Source organism: Rissa tridactyla, chromosome 6, assembly GCF_028500815.1.
Source record: "Rissa tridactyla isolate bRisTri1 chromosome 6, bRisTri1.patW.cur.20221130, whole genome shotgun sequence".
Lineage (NCBI taxonomy): Eukaryota > Metazoa > Chordata > Aves > Charadriiformes > Laridae > Rissa > Rissa tridactyla.
In genome coordinates, this window is record NC_071471.1 from 61,053,554 (window position 1) to 61,077,461 (window position 23,908).

General features: G+C 41.1%; 1 protein-coding gene across 1 annotated transcript in view; it reads right to left on the reverse strand.

Annotated features, from left to right (window-relative positions):
- Positions 1-23,908, reverse strand: part of LOC128911172 (VPS10 domain-containing receptor SorCS1-like) — a 303,650-nt gene that overhangs the window by 78,086 nt on the left and 201,656 nt on the right. The window contains exon 6 of the mRNA XM_054205538.1: positions 7,646-7,710. Coding sequence (XP_054061513.1) covers positions 7,646-7,710 — 65 coding nt within the window. The remainder of the gene's footprint in view (positions 1-7,645; positions 7,711-23,908) is intronic.

A 23,908-nucleotide genomic window follows, 5' to 3' on the forward strand; every position in this document is an offset into this window, starting at 1 on the left:
TTTTACCCCATCATTTGCAGAGTTCTTGGAATATATAAATTGCTAAGTATTATTAGTCACTGCAGTTTATAACATTTTATGCTTTCGCAGCTCACTGCAAAATATTAATTAAAACAGCCCAGATAGCATGATTGAAATGCATTTCCCTTCAGAGAGACATGATTTTTTCCACATTAGCCACGAGAGGGCAGGGAACGACGTAACTCCCAGGCTGCTCATTCCAGTGAGCTCAGGAAAGTTCCCTCTCAGAGCTCTTCAGCCCTTTGTCCCTCTGCTCCCAGAAGAAGGGAGACAACGGGGCCACAGCCTCTTCCACCACCCAATAGCACCGTGTGGTGCAGCATGTGCCCTCCTAGTCATAAGATGAAGAACGGGCATGCATTTCTTCACCTGCAACACCAGTTCCCACTCCTCCTGATAATTCAATCCACTGTATCATGAAGGACAGCCCCCCCACACCTGCCCCCACATTCATCCCCTCTCATTCTGTCTCAAGAAGGTTCCAGACAAGTGCCTGACAATCCTCAGCTCAAACAAAGCGGCATCAGTTGAAATGGCTGGCCCCACCACTCCCTGAGCTGTTGGTAAAACTGGGTGTCTTTTCACACATGGGATCAAATCACCCAGCACGGAGCTATATAGGATCAGAACTCTGTTTCCACCTTGATTCCTTTTTTTTTTTTTGCCCCACCACCATTGTTTCCATTTACTTCCACAGGCACACCGGCTGCCTGGGGACACTAAGAGGAGACTTCCCATGCAACTTCCCAGTGCTCTATCCCAAGAGCACAGGGAGGTGACAGGATGGGTGCTGCTGGGACCAGCCAGCAAAAATGATTAAGGAATCTCCTCCACAAGAGATTTTAAAGAGATTTTAAAATCTCCAAAAAGATTTTAAAGTTGGCATCCATTAAATGTGACTGAAGTTTTTTTGATCCTGTTTTAAAGGAGGAATGGGGACTATGTCTATTTCTGCTGGGATCGCAGGAGCCTGCACAGCAGTGATTGTACCACTGATAAAGATTTACTAAGGTAATTCCTGTGAACTTTTACAGTGCAATTCTCCATGGCTTCAATTCTAAAATGCCAGTAATAACTACTAAAGGGCAGAGCACTGAAATTGCTTAAGCTAATCTCCCAAACAGCCAAACCCTGAGATCTGCACACCAAGAAATCTCCCTCTGCCATGGGAGGCAGAAAGAAGGAAAACAGGCTTCTTGCAGAGCCTGGATCCCTCTTCTTTTCTTAAGGGAAGTTTTGCTGTGCTCACATTAACTCAAGGATTTTGTTTCGGCATTTGATTCTCATGGACATTTTATGTGATTCCATTGGCAGAGCTTTGTAATTTAGCATTAATTAATGTCAATTAATGTATTCAGTTGCTAAGCTCTGGAATTAATTTCATTAGTTTTCCCGCACAGATGTTTTCCCTGCCATAGGTAATTAGGACATTATGCTTTTCAGTTCCAGAACCCTCACCTCCAACAACAGCTGCTGTTTTTAATATACAACAACAAAGTCACGCTGTGCCTGGAGAGAAGAACATAGCAACTCCCAGCTCTTACACCCCCAGACACTTTGATTTTGACAGGTTTAGACACCAACAGTAGGATTTTTCTTGGGGATAGGCAGCTATTTCTAAAGAGGAAGCAAGAAAAGTCACAGAACACAAGAATGGAGAGACATCTTGTAAGGGAAACCTCTGACAAAATTAATCTGTTTCAGTCGTGAAAGAGAATTGCAAATGCTAACACACAGCAAAAGTTAAGAGCCGGAGGGACCCTGTGCCATGAGATATTTCAGTCTTTTCTGTTTACTTGAGCTCCATCCTAATATGTTCTCAAGGGAAATGCATCTAGCCTGTCCCAGAGAGATTTCTTGGCTCAGCTGGTGGAGATGGAAGGTTGTTGGTGGTTACTGGAGGTCGATGAGCCTCTGCAAAAGTACAGGGGAGAGTTTCAAACCCTGTCCTAAAGCAAAGTAGGACTTTCTTCAGGATACTTTGTTGTCAACTGTTATTTTGTATGACACATCAAATCATAATACCCACTGCTTTCCAGTCTAAGCTTGCGTGTATATCTTTCAAAAACCTTATTTGATCGCAAGAAGAGTCAGAGAAAATATCCACTATACTCACTGTGAATGTATCATTCCTCCTGATTTTTATTTCTGTTGTCTTTAATTCATCGAGGAATGTGTCCTTCTCTCTACAAATAAATCCACTAAGGCCAAATCAGGAGTTTATGCAAAGAGCATCCCCACAATCTATGACTTGTTTGTCTTCGAGATTTACTATGGAGTATCCTAGTTCATTACTGAGCAGCTTAGGCATTAGGGATAGTTTCTGCTTTTGAAGGACGAATGGCATCCTGTGACTAATGAACTGTAAGAACATAGCAGTAACATATCTCACTGAAAGACCCAGGCCTGTTAACCCCTCTCCAACAGTGACTAATAACAGAAGCCTAGAAAAGATTGTAAGAATTTGCCCAGGTGCCTTGGCCGTCCAGGTATACCTTCAGCATCCACAGCCTCCCATACATTAATCTTTCTACTCCTTTTTTGAGAAACATAAAAAATGACCGTTCTTTATCCCTTTCCATCTGGTCTGCATGTTGATTTGTGAAACATTTATGGTATGAGAACACATTCATAACTCTCCAGCACTCAGCAACTACAAAGCAATTAACTAGTAATGAAGATCAGTGGAATGAAGCCATCCCATTTACTAACTACTCACAAATCTGGTTTTATCCTGCTGCTACTCTTTCTTCATTGCACATCAGAGTCAGGAGTCTTTCCTTACATGGGGAAGTGTATCCTCTGCCATTTCTGGCATAAGGATATAATTAGAGAAACTAACAGATGTCATTCTCCAGGACTATAATAATCATGATCAGGAAAAAATACGAATCACCATCAGGAAAAAAACCCCAACACTTTAGGACACTCCGGATATTAACTCACCACTCTAGCTATGTTAGCAAAAGATTGTCAGGCTAGGTTGCCTACTCATTTTTTCCACAGCAGTGATTATTTTATTCTTCCTAGTCATGTTCTGTGAAAACAGAAATTAAAGTCCTAGCACAACTTTGTGATTCAGACACCATTGGCCAGGTGCTCAGTCTGTGTTGATCAGCAAGCAGAGCACACCTGCTGACCCCAGGTGAGGCTTTGGTCTTACTTGCAATCACAGTGGCACCTAAATTACCTTTCAATAAGAAAAGACACTGTGTAAATCGGGACAGCAGAAGAAAAGCAAAGGAAACAAAAGTATTTTTAAATATAAGGAGCTCTCTAAATTTTTGCCAGAACATTAGAAAACCCCTTAGATTCTTTCACCCCCACTTTAAAAAAAAAATAAAATTACATAAATGAAACTGTACTCAAAATCAATTGGCATCTATCTACATAAGCGAATGCATATCTCATAAATGTAACAGTGGGTTTTCTTGACTTGCATTTCTCGAAACTGTCACTTAGACGTCCTCTGAGTCAGCTTTGCAATGCTCTGGAGGGCCAGTGGGTACCCAGCTAGTTTCCAAATGCCTAGTAGGAATTCATCTTTGTAATTCTCACCAACAGTCTGGATTCCACAGTAGGGATCAGCTGAATAAAAATTATCTCCCATGTCTTACTGGGGTAACCCTCCTTCGCTCAAATCAGAGAAACCCATTAATTAAAGATCTTTCAGGACTTGTGTATTCTTTACAAACCTAAAACCCACTTGTCATTAAGTTTATACACCTTCTGAAAGCACTTCAAGCTGCATTTGAGCAAACCTAGATTTCACTCCCACCAGTCACTGCCTGCTGACTGTGGCGGTGAATTTAAGAGGAGCTTATCGTGTGGTTAAGAACTGTAGGGGATTAATTATCTTACTGGGGTGTTGACCTGAAACCAGTCAAAAAAAAATATATCACAATTCCTGCTGACTTTGCTGGCTTGCCTTTGATCCTGTTCCAAAATCGAAGTGGAACACCAGGGACACCCAAGTGTACAAATGGAAATGTGAGATAAGGTTCATATGAACTTCTTCCAACCAGAAAAATCAGTTTTGCTACTGTGCTCTCAGTCCCAGCGTGCCTCGGATTGGGCCTGAAGCCTTTAAAAAATAAGCACAACCATTTGATGAGGTGAAAATTTGCCTGGTACTCTCCAAAATTTACACAACAGGATTGAAAACATAAATGGCAGTCATTAGCCCTGAAAACCTGTCTCCATCAATACAACTAAATTGCACAGTCTGTACTCAGTTTGTTCATCACTGCCTGCACTCTAGTTTGATGAGACACAGTGTGTTCAGAAGGAGTCCAGATTTTTCTGGATCCTGAGAAGAAAAAAATAAAATTAGGGAGAATGTGAGCTCAGGTACAACATTGCTAGCCAGATCCTCAGCAGGTGTAAATCAACGTGCTGCTGAAGTTATACTGATTTATGCCTGCTAAGAGACTCCTATTTTGGTCCTTGTAAACCTTTTACATTATGTATATAAACGCAATAAATAAAATGCACAGGCAGACCATAATCAGGGAGCAGAGATAGAGAGTTATTGGTGTTCTAGCAGGGAAAACCCAATACTAAGGCTGTTGCTGATAGATGTTCTCAGACAACGCTGCCAGGGAGATGGGTTAACATTGTACTCTGCTGACATTTCCACTTCTTCTTACCTAAAGCTGCAGTTGTACCACTCAGCTTCTCTTGGAAAAGATACCAGCACAAGAACGAGGTGGGTTTTTTTCACTTGTGCTGAGTTCAGCAGGTTTTTGATTAGCCCTTATATTTCCACTTCAGGATATTTTATATTATTGCACAGATTGTGTGGTGGTTTCCACACCACCTCCCTTTCTTTCCTTCTTTCTCTGTACCTTGTTTTGGCAAGTCTGCCTTCATCTACCTTCTCAAATTTAATCCTTTTATTGAATTTTTACACTTGGTTAACTCTCAAAAGAGATATTCCAAACAAAGTATAAATAAGTAAATGCAAGAACATTTAAAAAAAACCAAACCAAACAAACAAGAAAAAGCCCAAGAAAAAACATTTGCAAATTACCCCCTGCTTCAAATAAAGGTATCTTTCTCAATTCAGCACAGTTCACCCCATCACCCTGCTGCCTGTGGGAGTGATGGGGTGAAGCAGGACACACCTGCTTCATTCCAGAAGAGAAAGGTTTATTTATCCACCAGAGGGTCATAGTTACTTTTTCCAGGAAAAGGAGACTGATTTAGAAGGCAGCTCTAGTAGCCAAGAGACATGAATATACCAAGTTGGTTGTGGTAACTAAAGGACCACGTATACATTCTTAGCCTGTCTCAGTCTCAAAATCCTGTGTCCTGCAGTGCTGCCAAATGTCTTCTGGCAAAAAAATGCAAAGTTCCTGCTTCCAGCTACCCACTGTCCTCTGCCAGAGACCAACAGTCCCTGGAACAACAGGCAAAACAGAGCACATCATAGAATCGTACCATAGAATGGTTTAGGTTGGAAGGGACCTTAAAGATCATCTAGTTCCAAACCCCTGCCATGGGCAGGGACACCTCCCACTAGACCAGGTTACTCAAAGCCCCGTCCAACCTGGCCTTGAACACCTCCAGGGATGGGGCATCCACAGCTTCTCTGGACAACCCAGGCCAGTGTCTCACCATGCACAAGAGTATGCACTTACTGAAAATCCAACACATTTTCTCATATTGCCAATGAGCTGAGCTGGGGACCTCCTGAATCATCATCAGAAGTTTCATGCGAATGACTGGTTTGCAAGAGGGGTCACCACTGGCTGAAGGTGTGACACCACTGCTATATTTACACTAGAAGTTCTGTCAATGCCTAAACAGAGACACTTAAGTTGTGCTGCCTCATAACTAAGCCAAAATAAGTGCACAGAATCAGTTACTAGAGCTCAGTTGATGAGCAATAATTTGTTATTCCACAATTCTTTACTAATATGCCTGACTCCTCGGTGAGGCCAGTTTCATGTACCTGTTTTTTGGTTTCCACCTTAAGAGCTTTAATAAAGCTTACTTATTTGTTAAGCACTCAAGAAGTCTTTTGCAGAAACGTGCTATAGCTGTGCAAAATGTTCTTATGTATCTAAGAACTCAAACAAGACCGTTCACGGCAGGTGGAGCATGGCACCTTCTCTGCCCACTGTGAGCTGAATATCCCTCAGAAGCATCACCAGAATATAGCTCTGTAAACACTGATTGCAGTGCTTCGTCTCAGTGACCTCAAATTCTTAATGCCTTATAACAGTAATATTTTGCGCTGAAACAGACACCATCCTGCTAGAATATTTCATCCTCATTTAGCATGTCCCGAGAAATAGAAAGCCCCATGTTCCCAGCCTTGCCACCATGTTCAGGTAAGTGAAACTGAGAGGAGAAATAATAATCAGAGGACACAAATGATAAGCAATAGAGATAATACATTCTTTCACTTTTACTAATCTTGCATATCTTGAAATGGAAAGACCTTTAAAACTTTATGGTTTCTATCTCGCAGCTGTTTCTTTTCAAAATGCATCTTCCAAAAAATTCTCTTTCATAATAAATTTCAGTGAGTTAAAAAACTGATTACTTTACAGTTACCTTTTCAGACAGTTTTTAACTTTCCAATGACAAAATACACATTTTCAGCAACACCACTGCGTTTAGGGGTACAATTCAGGGGAAAATTTTATCCATTTTTAAAGGAATTAATTGACTGCATCATGAATACTTATATATTGCAAATAGTAAAAATCTGCTTGTTATGTTGCAGCAAAGCTGCTATTTACAGAGGAAACAATACGGAATTACAATGACAAGATCTATGGCAGCCAGGCTTTCGGTGTGATGCCTGCCTGAGGCAATCCAGTGTTGTGGAAAAGAAATCCATGGAGAAAGATCTGCAAAGGCAGTGGAGCTTAAAGATAAACCTTGAGTGAGCATGGGTGGGAGGAGGAAAGGCCAGCAGGTGGCTCAGGGTGCCTCAGAGAATTCACAGCCAATTATGAGAGTATTTTGGAGTTGCAAGTAAAGGACGCTCCTGGAATGGAGAAAAGGACCTCAAGAGGCAAGGCAGGGAGGGAGAGGAGTTGATGAAAGCGAAGGACAATGATAGAACAAGCAATAACAGTGAAGAATAAATTTAGGCTGGTCATTGAAAGGTTTCTAATGTGAGAGAATGAGGTATTTTCAAAGGTAGTACCTAAGGCAGAGTATCCCTGGTCTGCTAAAACTGTAAAGCTATGAACAAGGTGATAGTATGTACTGCGTGAAACAACAGCAGCTAGACTCTGTGATCCAGGAACTTCTCTCCAATGTCATATTCCCATGAACAAAAAAAGTGCTGTATATACGAACTCCAATTACTGCTTATCACCTATCCTTCCTTACCACTTTCTCTGCTCCTTTCACAGCCGGTTAATTCCAATTTTTCACCTATCCTTCCTTACCACATTCTCTGCTCCTTTCACAGCCGGTTAATCCCGATTTTTTGCCTTACTGGCAAGATTTCTATTCTGACAGACCTGACTTGGAACAGTCAAAACCCTTCATATTGAGTTAATCACTAAAGAGAAGGCAGATTTCCATGACGATATTGCGTGGTTACAAGACTATGAGAGCAGTCCAGAATACCACAATATTTGGAAGCTGATGCACTTACGACCATCCACTGTCTTTGCCTCCAGGTGCACGAGATCAGGCTCTCTACCAGACCCCATCATGGACCTGTAAAAGACAGATTGATACAAAGGGGTTAAAAAAAGAGCTGATCATTTTGAAAGCATTTTTGAGTTTTCCCTTAAATAAACTTGAAAATTTGAAAGAAAATCTACTATTTTATCGAATCAATGCCATGGTACGTATGAGTTCTTTATTTCTGACCCCTTTATTTCACTTCTTTGCACCAAGAGACTTGCTTCTGTTCTCGTTGGTACCTGACAACCTCCTGGTTTGGTCAGAAGGATGCATTTCAGTTTTGGGTGGGATACAGAGACTTTAATTGATGGGATAATAGTGTTTGCCAGCATACTAATTATAGCTGTTCCTTTATATCGGACATTTTATGCACATTTGTTTAATTGACACTTTTAATGATCAATATTCCCTTATTAATTAAGAAATTTTAAAAACTCATTTCATCCTGAGACATGTTATCACTTCTGATCTAATAAAAACTGTGTTCCGTTAATAAAAGAAATGTAGGATTGACTCAGAAAATGACTGTTCACTCTGAATTAACAAGCAACAACATAAAGACATTGAGCACCGCAAATAAGGGTTTTATAGACTTAAGCTTTTCTTCCACTGTTGAGGTTCCTCTGGATTGGCACTGCTGGGGATGGATAGTCTGAATTATGGCAAGCATATGCCAATCCCATTGTACAGCAGCCTCAGCAGCATCTCTGACAATCACCCTTGTTTCTGCCTTGGTCCAATCATCCAAGTCATAACCCTAGATTAAAGCTAAGGGTTAAACAACCAGTTTCTTGTTAGCTGCCTAACCTCCAAGTTAATAGATGCATCAGGGAAGAGAAACACTCATTTCCAGTGATAGCCAAATTAGACGCTGTTCCTTCAAAGCCTCATTATTTTTCAGGAAATCAAAAGTGGGGTTCAAACAGTGATTTAGACCTTAATTCAGTTCCCACTGACTGCAATCAGAGACAGCTCCAGCCCTTAATCATCATGCGCATTAAATAATAACCATTACACAAACGTTAACAATAACAAGACTACTTGTGTCCTGATTAAGCCTTAGCTTTGCTTGACAAAATCTGTAACAACTCTCTAGCTAGAAAAAGTTTGGATTTTTGTTCTCCTTTGCTGGGGACTGGAAGTTTCAGAAAAGGCTCTGAGCCAGCATTGCTTTCAGCTCTTCTCCATTTTTAATAACATTTATGGCAAGGTCTTTTTCTCCTAAACATTCAACTTCTATTTAAAATCTGTACTTCCTGATAATTGACACCAAGTGGGTGGGAAGGGAGTACCTTCCTAGGGCATTTTTCCTTTACCTGCTATCATCAGCAGATTTAGGGCCAAAATGCTGGGCCTGCTAGTTACAATTCAGTTCAAGATAAACAGATGCCAGTGTCAAACAGCTCTAAAAAAAATTCAGAAGGACTAAGCTTGTAATTTGGCATATCTCCTTTTTATTCTTGTTCATTCAAGCAGGCTTTAAGCACACCTGGAACTGGGCTACCACAGAAGACACAGTAGGGCTTTGTCAGCGCACTCCTCCTCCTGACCTCACACAGCCCCATGGGGATGTGAACTCTCCAAAGAAACAAGGATTGCATTCCACGGATTTGAACGCTTTGTCTCCTCAGAGACCCACAACAATGGTATTCATCCAGCAAAGAACTTGTTGCCCTAGTTAAAGCCTGTGACTCTGCGGTCAGGTGCTTGGTAGTTTTCTCCTCACAGTGCTATTCCGACGGCAAGAAACACCTCTATTGCATCTTCTCAGGCAAAGACAGCTAATTCAGCAAGAGATGTCTCACCGATGGATAGGACGTTACTGTCGCTATTGTTTTCCCTTGTGATATGAGCCATAATTTACATCAAAATCTTAAATGTCTTAAGACCAGTGCATAAATATCTGCACCCACAAAGCCGTGAAAGTTAGAAGGCTACACCTGTAGTGATCTGTGTATTACTTAGTTTCACACTATGACAGCCAGTATTGGGACTGCAGAAGCTTCAACTCAAGGTAGAATTAAACTACCAATTGTCCCAAAGGTGTACAGAACAAGGATGGCTGAAACATGACTGGTGATAGACATTATTCATCTACTCAAGGGCTTCTTTTCTTTTGATATCTCCTAACCCCTGCAAATTAGAAATGTGATGACAAGTGAAGATGAAAACTAAGGCCCAGAGAATCTAAGGGAGTTCCTAAAGTCAAACAGTACATCTGAGGTAGAGGCAAGAACCGTATCCAGATCTTCCTATCCGCTAGATATTTCTTCCTGCCTTAGAAAACACACATTCCATTGCTTTGATATATAATAGGCTTAATTTACTTGTGACAGCACAAGGTCACAGTCAGGCCCATAATATTAAATGATAACATGAACTATGAGTTGCAAAGGACAAGCAAAATACAAATACATATCTGCTCAAATCAATATTAGCTGTACACAGCTGACATCCAGAAACATATCATTCCCATCCAGATTCTGCTGAGACCTTACCCACCAGAACTTTTTTAATGTCACATTTTCTTGTATCATGCTGTCTTGTTCCATGGTAACCCTGTGATATTTCTCTAGACATCCCTCCATACCTCCTGAAAAGCCACATAAAGTAATATTCGTCTTACCAAGTTATATACTATAGATATTTAACGCTGAGCTAATCACACTCAACTCTCTTTGCAGGCAGTGAGGAGAAACAGGCAGTTTTTCACTGTGGTTCATCTGAACGGTGCTAGATATGACTTCATGAGAAGACAAACTTTATCCTAGAAAAGGCTGTTTCTCTCCATTGAATACAAGATGTCTGGACACCTACACAACAGACACCCAACATGTGATCACGTAAAGGTCCCACAGCAGGTTACACAACAGGCCTGAAATACGTTTATTACCTACATTTAAAAACATGAATTACAGATAAACTACAGATTGTGAGGAGAGGGGAAAGAGAATGTCCTGGGTGGCCTTCTCTCTGAGAGAGTATTGTTTTACATAGCTTACCTCAGGTTTATTATTTACTATATGGCATGTGAAAGCCTAGGACAATTTCAGAAATACAATAGTGACTACAAAGAACATATACAGGAGATAAATACCATGCTCTTGGTTGCACTGCACCCAAGAACACGCACTCTGTAGGAAGATAGGCATATCCTGTTTACACGCATTGGACAATCAGTTCTTAAAGCATCTACTGGAAACAAGGTGTTAGGAACTGTGGAATGTACGTCAGAAATCTTAAATTTTTAGTATGTCACCCAGGTCAATCACAACACTACTGAGCATGCAGCTACACTGTCAGTAGGTTTGCTTGGTTTTTTCATTCTGATGGGGCAAAAAAAGCAGGACAATTACTTCTACAAGCCTGGATACCATTAAGTAACAGCGTTAAGGCCCTAGCTTCAGTATGAAACGAAATGAATAAACCTAACTGATCACAAGGAAATTCCAGTCCTGACTGATGACTGGATTGGAAGTTCGTATAACAAAACTAGAGTGATCAATAAATACATGCTTCACACGTGCAAGAAGGAAACGATATGCTGGATTTGCCCTAGATAACATCAAAGCCTCAAACTCTGTGTTTCTAACTGGATACAACTGCCCACTCTACTTCATTATCTTTTGTGAACATGGTCGATACAACCTAGTCAACGTACACTTCAAAAATTAAACAAGGAAGAGTGCTGCGCATTTGACAGCTTATAAACTAAGCACCCTGCAAAGAACAGGGGAACAGATGAGCAACACTGTGGGACCCACTCACTCACTGGTTTCTCTCTGAAATTTCTCTAAAAATAAACAGCAGTCCAAAACTTTGCCATGCCCTATTCTGAGCAACTTTCGTTAGCTATGCCGGCAGCACTTTCTTCTTTTTCACAACTCTATTCTTCCCTTTCAGCACTCGTTCTCAAAGACCAATCGCTCATACACCCACAAACTTTTCTTCTTGCCACGGTCTATGTTTTCACGTTATGGTAAAATGCCAGCATGCCCTTTGTCCGTCCCTTTAATCTCAGGCTTTCTGTAATACTCCATGAAACTTCAGTACACCAGGGATATGCTTGCAACACTTTCTGCTGAATGGTGCCTATTGTATTTTTGCGATTAGCTTTTTGTGTTTTGTTGGTATAATTGTCTGGATGCTTTGAAAAAAGTAAAAAGAAAAGAGGAAAAAAAAAAAGACCAAAAAAAAAATATCTTTTGGGAAAATGAGGATTTAAAAAAGCCAAGGGGAGTGCAAGGCATTAACCCCACTGCCTTTACACACAAGATGCTCACATTACGAAAAATGTAGAACCCCCACAGTCCTATTACAAAGTTGCTTCCAAAAATTTTAATCATCATCAAACCTAAGTAGTCATCTGCACTTGAGAGCTTCACAAATCGATATCAGTGGCTGCAATGCAGTAATTGCTCTGAATGCAGATTCTGCATCCACCGTGAGAAGCAGCACAGGGAAAAGACCCCAAATCATCCTCTGGTTTAGAACTAGGCTGAACCGAACAAAAGCAGCCTGGCACTGCCCATCGCACAGCAAATGCTAGTTGGCATATTTCTGTAGTGACCAACCCCTTGCCATCTCTCTGTCTGAAACATTTCTAAAACCTTGGCTTCCTTGGCCTGTCCGCTCTTTTGAGCCAAGGAAATTCAATAGAGACCTTGTTATCCTGAGGTTTCCACCTCTTCTATCTTTTTTCACTTCTGGGGACAAAAACAATTGTTTATGGATGCTGGGAACTGATGAGGCTTACAAGGCAGTCAGACCACTCAGAACTGCAAAAAGGCATCATTGTGAAGATAGCAAAAGCTTCCACTTAGCGTACTTAATTTCAAACTACCACTTTTCATAAACAAAGAACTTGAAGCACCAGAAAATAAGGGCTCCATCTCAAGGGCTTGTGCATTCTGGAAAGTAGCTTTGGGCGTCTTTGGTTTTGGATACTTGACTTCAGACACAGTCACACCATATCTGGGACTACATGCACAAGAAGCTTGATGGCAAACTTTTCATACATATTCCTTGTATCACACATGCTCACAGCAGCCAAATCAAAGGTCTTTTAGCTAAGCAATAAAAGACAACGTTATTCTACAGAATCTTCAATGTAAACGGCCCAGAATGAAAGGCTGGAAGAACAGAAATGCTGCTATGCCCTTTTCACAGACAGAACCAGTGCAAATGTCGTTCATTCTTTATATGGGGACAGAGATGTTATGCAGCTTTCCCACGTCTCAGAGGAAATGAACAAGTGCAGAACCAGGACTCCTACGACCATCCCTCACCTTCTTTTAGGGGAAAACAGGTATGATTTGTTCATGCAGCAAAGGCTGGCAGATAAACGACAGCTAACAGCACAACTCTACTAAGGCGGGTGGAATGAGATCCACACAGCTCTGGCCATTTTGAGCTTCTCAACACTGACTCAGAGTGGGTTAGAAGTGGCTGCAATGCAATACCAAAGAGAAAAGTGACACATCACTTGGAAAATCCAGTTTCACCCCTCATGATTAAAAATGAACATTTGCCACAGTACCCTCTCTTCCACTTCCCACAATCTGTCCCAATTCTCTTTCTGGACATTAGACCAGTTGCATTCTGCAGATGACTTCGTGCTTAAGGTGTTATTTATTTTGAGATGTCCCCTGATCTTCAGCATTACTTCTTCCCAGCCCCAATTTGAGCACACCTCCATCTCCACATATACTGCATTACACAGAAAGACTAATTAGCTGCATAGACAGGTGGAAAAGAGAACATATTCTTAGAGATCCTTATGCCAAAATCGTCCTATGAACATAAATATTCTAACAAGCTTTATCCTGTCACAATAGAGCTATAAAGTTGCTCTGTTCAGCACATGATAATGGCTTTGTAATTCAATTATTGGTAGAATTTGCCTTTGGGGATTTATCTTCCTTTAGCCTCAGCACTCATCCGAATCCCTTATCGTAAATCTTGCCAATGCAAAACCAGCTCCCGCACTACCTCTGGGACACATCCTGCCACTTCATGTTAAAAAACTGACAGCTTATTCCAGCTTAGTGCATAGCAGGTTTTGGGTTTTGTTTTAAAGTACAGAATGAAAACAACAACAGTAGATGACATTCATGGAGTCTTTAGTAGCACCAATTTTTTGGTTCCACTGATGCTTCTTATAACACTCTAAATCCTAATTGCCATTCATAAAAATAGTAACATGTAGCACTGAACAGGGAGCTTTTTGTCCAAAGATACAAAAGTACTTGACAATCAACCTTTAAGTAACCTTCCCTGCATGCTACTGATTTGTCCAAGACCTATGGAAAAGTACAAGACCAGCAGATCAAGTCAGAAATAGGGGTTGAGGAAAATTTTTGTTCTTGGCTTTATAGATAAACTCCACTGATTAGTCAAGAGTACAGGGACCTCATTGATTTGACCAAGATCACACAGTTGTTATGTGGCAGAGACAAAAATAGAGCCTGAGAGTCCTTCAGGCTCCTTTTTCTTTTACTATTATATTGACTTCATGAGGACTTTGCGGATACTCTCTGTTCCTTTTTTGCTTGCAGAGGTCAGTGAATCTGCCCCAGGGAGCTTAGTGTGGGAGGGAATTCTTGTGGTTTCTCTAGTTCAGTCCCTACTATGTGAAATTTTACAGATTTAACTATTCCTGGAACAGACTTTAAAGATTGTTTGCTAGCTTTAACATCTCTTAACCATATTCTCCTGACATGTTTTAGAAACAAAGGGCCAGATTCCAGACAGGCATAAATCAGCACTACATTTCTTTCTATCTGGCCAATAAATCTCCCCTGATAATAATCTAGTTAAATTTTCCCTGCTACAACTCCGCGCTATTCTTTCCCACATTGTCCAATTAGATGAAATGATATAATTCTGTGCAATTCAACTGGCAGCCACTGGGTCAAATCCATCCTATGGTGTGCTTTACTCAGTTTGTCACCTTTTCTCTAGAACTGATGGAAAACAGCAGTGCAGTGCTCAGCTTCTCCTAGTTGTGCCACCTCACAACACTGACCCAGAAAAACAGGTGGCTCTTGCTGCTAATACTAATACAGATGAGTAGGTAAATGGGGGCAGTGGTGCGACTTTCAGGCCATGGGGAGTCACTTCTACTCTTACCATCGTTTTTTTGCAACCCTAGGACAGGATTACCCACAGCCTTCCACCACATGATGTCCACATATAACCCACAGTGTCAAGGACTGTAGCAAACCAAGCCTTCTCCCCTGCTGCAGTAACACCACAGCTCTCTGTGGGAAGCGCCAGAGGGGAAACTTGGCTAAAACTCTGAAACAGATGGATGTGAATTCTCAGGGAGGTAGGTATCTATTGCTGGTAATGCTGGGTGGGAGGAATGTCTTAAAATGAGGATCTAATTTAAATGGATAAAATTCAGTTACCAGGATTAGATCCTGATTTTAAGATAGCACTCCTGTCCTACGCCTCTTTTTCATATATTGCAGGAAACTTAAGACATCATACTGGCTTGAAGGGAGAGAAGGAAGAAGGTATCCTCTAGTTATAGCCTCTGAACTCAGCTCCCTGATATAATGGACCAAACCCACCTGATTTACTGCTTCTCTGCTGGCACAGTCTAATAGGATCGTGGTTTCCCACTGTGTTAAGATGCATGTTTCTGGCATCTTTTAGCGCTGTGGCCCAGTCAGTATGCTCCGGAGGAGGCCAGGAAGTCATTTACAGCAAAAGTGTAAAGTCAACTCTGGTAACACAGTATGCTGCTCATTAAACATACAACAGAAAATAGCAGTGAAACCTTCTGGACATAAATCTAGACAAATCCACAGCTAACTACTACGCAACTGCCTCACTCTCTCAAGGGCTGCCCTTTTTAGGCGCCCTTCATAGGTTTACGGAGAAATCAGTTTCCTGGTCCAATGTCCGTTGAAGACTGACTTGTTCCAGGGTCTCGAATCACACTGCAGACTGCTACTGAGTAACCCCCAAATCAAGATTTTGAACCTGGTATATGCCTGCCTACTTCTGCAGATCCTTAACAGGGGGAAGTGGATGACGGGAGAGAAGCTGAAACTTGTGGGAGCCTGTACTCATTTATAAAGTATCTCTGGATGATTTTTTAAGATAAACCAGCTAAACTGGGAAAACCAAAACGCACCAACCTATGCATCCAACAGAATGAAGCCTCTCAGTCCCAAAAGACTTATTCAGGTGAATACACCTCTTCTCTCTATTCACAACTGGAAGACAAGACTCTAAGGGGGGGAAGGAAGCAGAGTCAGGTAAACGGATAAGATTCTATTCAGTTATGACTTTTAGGATAACATTCAAGTTACTATTTTAACCCCATTTTTTGGGCCCCCAGGATAATCATAGAATCATAGAATCGCTGAGGTTGGAAGGGACCTTTAAGATCATCGAGTCCAACCTTTAACCTACCCTGACAAAAGCCACTTCTAAACCATGTCCCTAAGTGCCCCATCTACCCTTTTTTTAAACACCTCCAGGGATGGTGAATCCACCACCTCCCTGGGCAGCCTATTCCAATGTTTAATAACCCTTTCAGTGAAGAAATGTTTCCTAATATCTAATCTAAACCTCCCCTGACGTAACTTGAACCCGTTTCCCCTCGTCCTATCACTTGTCACCAGGGAGAAGAGGTCAGCCCCCATCTCTCTACAACCTCCTTTCAGGTAGTTGTAGAGGGTGATAAGGTCTCCCCTCAGCCTCCTCTTCTCCAAGATAAACAACCCCAGCTCCCTCAGTTGTTCTTCATAAGGTTTGTCCTCCAGACCCCTCACCAGCTTTGTAGCCCTTCTCTGGACACGCTCCAACACCTTAATGTCCCTCTTGTAGCGAGGGGCCCAAAACTGAACGCAGTACTCGAGGTGGGGCCTCACCAGTGCCGAGTACAGGGCGATGATCGCTTCCCTAGTCCGGCTCACCACACTGTTCCTGATACAGGCTAGGATGCTGTTGGCCTTCTTGGCCACCTGGACACACTGCTGGCTCGTATTCAGCCGGCTGTCAACCAACACCCCCAGGTCCTTTTCTGCCGGGCTGCTTTCGAGCCACTCTGCCCCAATCCTGTAGCGCTGCATGGGGTTGTTGTGACCCAAGTGCAGGACCCGGCACTTGGCCTTGTTGAACCTCATACCATTGGTCTCAGCCCATCGGTCCAGCCTGTCCAGATCCCTCTGCAGAGCCAACCTACCCTCAAGCAGATCAACACGCCCGCCCAGCTTAGTGTCATCTGCGAACTTACTGAGGGTGCATTCGATCCCTTCATCCAGATCATTGATAAAGATATTAAAGAGAACCGGCCATCATATAAGAGTTGACAGTACTTTTTCTCTCACATGGCAGAACTCTGCCAAACTAAGGATTTGGGACTGAGCAGTTATAGTTTGCTTTGACAAATCTTGATTTGATTATGAGTAACAAGTTCTCTCAAGAGACTACTGGGACCAGAGGATCTGATTATTGTAGACTCAGAGGACCAGAGTGATACCAACCTCTGCTGTGTGACTTTGGGCAATTTTCTCAGCCGTGTCCAGGGAAGAAAGATATGTATTTTGGATCTCAGTTTCTTAAGAACTAAAACTTATCATAAATCCAAAGAGTCTAAATGAGCTTTTAGCAGCAACAGAAAGAGGATGCTGTGTGTCTTTTTTCTGTCCTTGCTGACTCACATGGGGCTGGTGAGTTTGTATCTCTGGAAGCCAGACAGGAATAAAATCCTAATTCCCAAGATAAATCCGAGAGATTTCAGCCTTCATTTGTAGCAAAAAGATAGAGCTACATCAGGGTCCAGCTGCCTGAGAACTGTAAGCAGAGGTTTTCACTAAATCCTTTGAAATGCCAGTGGGATCTTTAGTGAACGCTGACAACTGAGAGTGTTTCCTTGCACTGTGGCTGGGCAGGATGTAACACTGACCTTTCTGGTGAAGAAAGGGTAAATGTCGGGGACACTGAATGGTGACAAAGTGCTCTAATGTGTGTTACCCACCATCAGTAATGTTAGCAGCAGCAACATGGTAAGGGCCAAGGGAAGGCACGGTTGCAGATTTGCTCTTCACTCTGGTCCCTGGCAGTGTTGCTTGCCTGCAGCTCATCTGTATCTTTAGGCTGTCAGCCATGAAGCTGCCTGAAAATATTAGCAAGGTAATAGCAGCCTGTGTTATAGAGGCTGGGACCTTCTGTCTGACTTTTTCCCAAAGCCAAACTTCAATTGGAAGCAAATGTGTTGTATTCAAGTCAGAGAAAAAAAAAAAGAAAAAAGAAAAAAAATAATCAAGCAAAATCTCACTACTCTTGCTGTTCCTCATCAGTCAGCTGCTTAATTCAGATCTCCTGAAAACTGTTATGGGTCCCACCGTGATGCCCCTCTCTGGCATGTGCCCATCTCCACCATATTTAAGTTATGAAATACATACATTTTTAGTTAAATTTCTAGTACACTTCAACTCATCGGGTATGGCGTGTGTGTTAGATCAAGTGGATGAATTTCTGGACAGGCTGCCACAATGCCCTTTGATTGCCATCTTCCCCGGCAGCCTCCAGCAGTTGCCCTGCAGTGATTAAAAGGTCTTGTTCAGCAATACACAGCATCATTTGTAAACAGCCCGGATACCATGCCTTTTAAATTGCCTCAGCCCACCTGGGTGGGCGTGCAAATCTCACCAAGCCAAGATCCGACAAGAACACCGGGACACTTCACCTGGCTTGCTCTGACTGCTTGAATATAATGAAGTTTTTAACTGGACTTTGACTTTTTTTTCCCCCCTGATTTTAAGCTCTTTCAGCTGCTCCAATGAACACAGTCAGGGTTTTTAAAATACGGTTTCTAGCCTCCTTTGGAAAGAAAAAGATATATACTCTATAATTCTACTCTGAAGATTAACTTTCTTTGCCATTGCTCATAAAAGAAACACAAACATAGCCCTATCGACTCCTCTGTCCTCCCAGCTGCTTACCAGTTTATCCTTTTCTGCCTTTCAGTGTGTATGCATATCTTTGTATTGTTTGAGGGGAAAGGTTGGTTGGCTGCTTTTTTACAATGTTTGCATCCATTTTCTTCTCATACTCAGAAAAAACCAAGACAGAGTGGAGACATAACAACATCTCTTCCCAAACTGACATATCTTCTGTAATGTCTTCAGGGAATCATTAACATCATGGACACATGACCCTACTGGAAATGAGCTCCACTATGAAACGGTTTTGCTTCTTATCAGCCTATTATACCTATGTAGTTCATGAAAGACCTGAGCTGTATTTTTTGTGCTAAAGACAGTCATCTTAGAATCACAGAATGATTTGGGTTGGAAGGGACCTTTAAAGATAATTTAGTCTAAGCCCTTGCTATAGGCAGGGACATCTTTCACTAGATCTGGTTGTTCAAAGTCCCATCCAACCTAACCTTGAACGGTTCCAGGATGGGGCATTCACAACTTCTCTGGGCAAGTGTCTCACCACCCTCATAGTAAAGAATTTCTTCCTTATATTTAATATAAATCTACCCTCTTTTAGTTTAAAACTGTTACCCCTTGTCTTGTCGCTACAGTACTTGCACCAGTAAAGAGTCTCTTCATTTTTCTTGTAAGCCCCCTTTAAGTACTGAAGGGCTGCAATAAGGTCTCCTCAGAGCCTTCTCTTCTCCAGGATGAACAAACCCAACCCCCTCAGCCTGTCCTCATAGGAGAGGTGCTCCAGCCCCCTCATCATTAAAGCTCTCTAATCTTCTTGAAGTATGGAGTGGTACTTCTTTTTGTATTTCTCCTACCTGCTTGTCTGGATGCGACACCAAAATAAGTAAAAAAAAAAAATAAAAATCAATAGCACTGATACAGTTAATGATTATAACTTGATGATACAAGTTACTAGCTGGTCTTTTCTATTGTTCAATTTATACTAGTTTCAAGAAACTTTTATTATTTGGCTTTATTTCTTTTTTTTCCTCCCTAAGTTTTTCAAGGTTAGGTTACGACTAGAATCAGTTGAGAATCTTTTCAGAAAACGCCTCATTTCAAAAAATATTATATTTTGCAGACCTCTTAATAAACGTTTAACCTTTATTTTTATTTTTTAAGGACAGCTCTAATTGTGATACCTTGACTTACTGACTTTCAGAAAATAATTTCTTATTGAAGACATGTCTTGATTTGAGCTTTTAATGAGCAATTTCTGTTTCTATATTTTGGCCATATTGAACCATATGCACCATAACTAGGTTTTTTGCAACTACTGGTCATGAATGTTTGGATTTGCAGGTATCACTGTTGAACTTTGGACCGCTTTAAAAAAGCAAGAAAAAAGTAAAGTAATTCCCAATACAACTTATTCACCAACTGTGTTCACATTTGTATTCACTACAAACCAGTGTCTTTGCCAACAAAATTCCGTCATAGGAACGTATGCTGAAAATCACCAAGTATCATAAAAATAAACTCAGAAGTATTTAGATAAGGCATTTATCGAACTAGCATCTACTGCATTCTCTTCCTCTAATGCCAGCTACATTAGTAAACACTGTGCTATCAGCAATAATCCATATATGTTAACTTGCTGTTTCTGTGTTACCCTGCTAAACTAAGATTGTAGTAATAGGGTAATTAGGGTATTTTCATAGAGCACAGTTCCACAACTACTGAGCACCTTGACACCTTTCATGCATTTTTCTGTCACAGTACATTTAACAGCAAAATCTCAAGAACCCGCCAGAGAAATAATAAAAAAACCATGAAAATTGTTGATACAGTACAGAACTGCAGTGCCTTGGGGTTGTATGCAGCGTGGATCTTTTGTGTTTCCATCAGACACATAACATACAGTTGACTCTGAGTGGATTACACTTTCCTCAGTATACTACTTTCACATACTTAGATTATGCAAACAGATATATGATAAGACACCCAAACTATAGCAATTATTAGAGATGTCTGTTTTACAGTAGCCTATCACTAAAGCCTGCCCAGCCCAAATGTGTCCTTTCAACCTTTTAATGAGATAGGGAATTACAGATCCCTTTTTCCTCCTCTTTATTTGTTTGTTTGGTTGGTTTTTTTTAAGACAAGAAAACTCCAGTCACCTCTCATTTTAAAGGTCTGAGTTTATCTGCTCATCCCCCATCTGCTATCTTCCTCCACAAAGAGACATTACAATCTCTTTCATCACAAGTGTGGATGTCAGGGCATCACTTAGAGCTGTAGGCGGAAGAATGGAAAGGGGGAACAGAGGAGCTCTGAATAAACAAAGATTCTATTTTCATGTTAATGACTCCTCTTAATGAAACAGAGGATATAAGATTACAAAATACATATGAGCTACAAGGAGCCGAGTTGTTGCTACACAGAGCATTTTCTCAGAGTTATGTAGCAGGCATCAGCAGATTGCTTCAATGTTGTTCTCCAGGGGTTTAAATTTCTCTGGGGTCGTAGGCAGAAGGGGTATTTCACAGAGCATCCAGAAATAAGTGAATAAAAAAGAAAATTCTCTTGGAAACAGGTATAAGAAATGCAGCTGTAAAAGACACTGCAGCTTCTCTGACAGCATTTGCAGGCAGACCCTTCTCAAGACTAAAACTAGCAACCTCGGTGGTGTTTATTCACAAGGCTTACAGTGAACTGCAAACTATTCATAAGACCACATGACAGAGTAAAACGACAATTAAAATATCAGCGAGCAATCAGGAATATGCATCTTTGCTTTCATCAACCATTTGAATCCATTTAAAAATCTTTAAAGTCTTCCAAATGTTCCTTCCCTGTCAAAAGAAGCAGCACTAACTAACCAAAGCCTCAAGAAGGCCTGATGCCAAAGCCTTCACTTTGCGTCTTCCTGATCTTAGAAAAGTCCCAGTTTAGATAGTCCTGGAAGCAGTCTGTAATAAAACAACTCTTCAGCCTTCCTTACGTATTGGAATATAGCCCTTATTCTCCGCAGATATTATAGCCCTCATTCTCTGCAGAATACAGCTGTGCCCTGGTTGACCCCTTCAAAACCATTTGATTTAGAGAAAGCCCCAGGACAGGAGAGAGTGTCCCCACAGTCTGCTTGCTTTGAAAAGTTGTGACTTCAGGATCTTTCCCTTCACTATTCATTTCTGCTCTTAAAAATAACTGGAAGACAGTCTTCTGAATTTTCAGATTGATTAGATTCTGCTTATTTCCAAGCCAAAATGTATAATAATTAATTAAAAACCAAACAAATCAAGGAACCACAGGGCACTGAGCAAGGCTCTACCCAACTTGTACGTCAGCACTGGCTATGGAGATGTTGCTGTAGAAGTTTGGATTTCAGCTGTACATCTGCACCCTCTTATGTCCCAGTTCCCTGTTGTTTTTCTTGCACGGGGAGTCAGCAGTGGCCATGCTCCGAGTGCAAAGGGCTGCCCCTCTGATTCAGCACTTCAGTGCCTATTTTGTCCTCAGGAACTTGGTTGCCAAGAAATAGAAATGCATAGAAAAGCCCAGTGTCACTCTCTGTGGTGTACCTGTTCTTAACTACACATGCACAGCTCTGTTTTCTGCTACGGGTGGTTTTAGGACAGACAGTGTCCATATCATTGCAACAAACAGTATTTTTTTTCCAGGGTGATAATGATCATAATGAATAAACCAGAATTAGATTCAACACTGTCTCTACAAATTGTATTATTTTTGCTTTTGACAGTAGAAGTACAGTCTAGCTTACACTGAGGTGTGTTATGCAAGAGACATTTTGTTCAAGGTGAAAATACAGGCTTGCAGTTTCATGTTTTGTTTATGGCTGTAGGGAATTAGATGGGTGGTTGGAACATCTTTTCATCTTTTCAACTTACTCTTTGGCTTTGAAGCTCCAAGCCTGAGTTCTCTTACTTGTTAGGTTCTAAGAGGCCTTCAAAGTTTGAGCTCTATGTAAAGGGAAAACGATTATTTTCATCATTATTCTTATTGCAGGCTTCCATCAGCTCAATTCACAATAAAACACCACTGTAAGTAATGATGGGAAACTTCAAAAGGTTTGGAGTGCAGTACAGGACACAGGGATCCAGGAACAGGGACATTCTTTCCAGCTCTCTGACCTTCTTCAGTTACTACAATTTTGTTGGAGGTCTCGAAGATTGGGTCCCTAGATTTCTAGAACTTTCTGCTCTTATCATCCCAGAAAAAAACAAGATATGTGCAGGGCTGGGTGTTTGCATGTGACATTTTGAAACCCTGTTAGGAGTCCTGGAGGAAAGAAATAGGAGTGATAAAAACATATATGTGCCTGCCTATATAGATGCTCACACAAAAACAAGTTTAAGTTAAAATGGAATTTAGTTTGCAAAAGCTTCAGCTAACACAGGTTCTGAGAAAGGATTAAAAGGCAGGGGCAGCAAACAAAATCTCTGGCATATCCTTTGCAGACCAAATATAAATTCAACTTCGGAAGTAAATTTGACCTAGAGCTCTTACTTCTGTCAAAAATTAAAAGAAAATATTTGACTGAACCACTCCTGAATCTTGATATGTTCAAGACCTGTGATTTTGGCACAAAATTACAGTTTAGAAGCTACTACATTTTAATCATCTGGTTCAGCTCCTCCTGATTTCAAAATCACTATTTTATCAAAAGCTTCTCTTTTAAAGGCCAGATTCACAGGACATGAGCCAACTTGTCGCAGGTGGACTACTGCCTCCATAAAGAGCTGGTGAGAAGTCTCTCAGATTTACACCGGTGTAAGCAAAAAGAGGAGTAAGCCGACATAAAAGAAAAAAATAATTAAACTTATCTTTGATTTAGACTATGACAACCATATTTGCAGAAAAACAGTCCAGCGTCTCCTTCATTCCTCAGCTTTCTTTTCCACATAAGAAGAAGTTACACTAATTGCTATTGCGTGACAGCATGGAGATTTTTCAGATAAGTATTTTACTGCAAGCGTGGGTACAGAGCTTTACAGTGGGTATGCAAATCATTGCTATGGAAAGCAAATGCAAAGAGATCTACCTGCAATCAGAGTCATAAGAAGAAAATCAGTACACCAGAATCACTGTGTAAATCTGTGATGAATGAAACTGAAGATCAGACTCAAAATAGAAAGAAATTTGCTAGTAGTGAAGAACTGCAGAATAAAGTTCGGACCTACATCCAGGGGTTATTTTTCAGTGGTTGTGGCTACTACAAGTGCTTGAACCTGAAAGTCAAATCCTCCATTATAGACACCCCATATATTAAGAATCGTGAGATGCTCAGATGCTGTCACAACCACGTA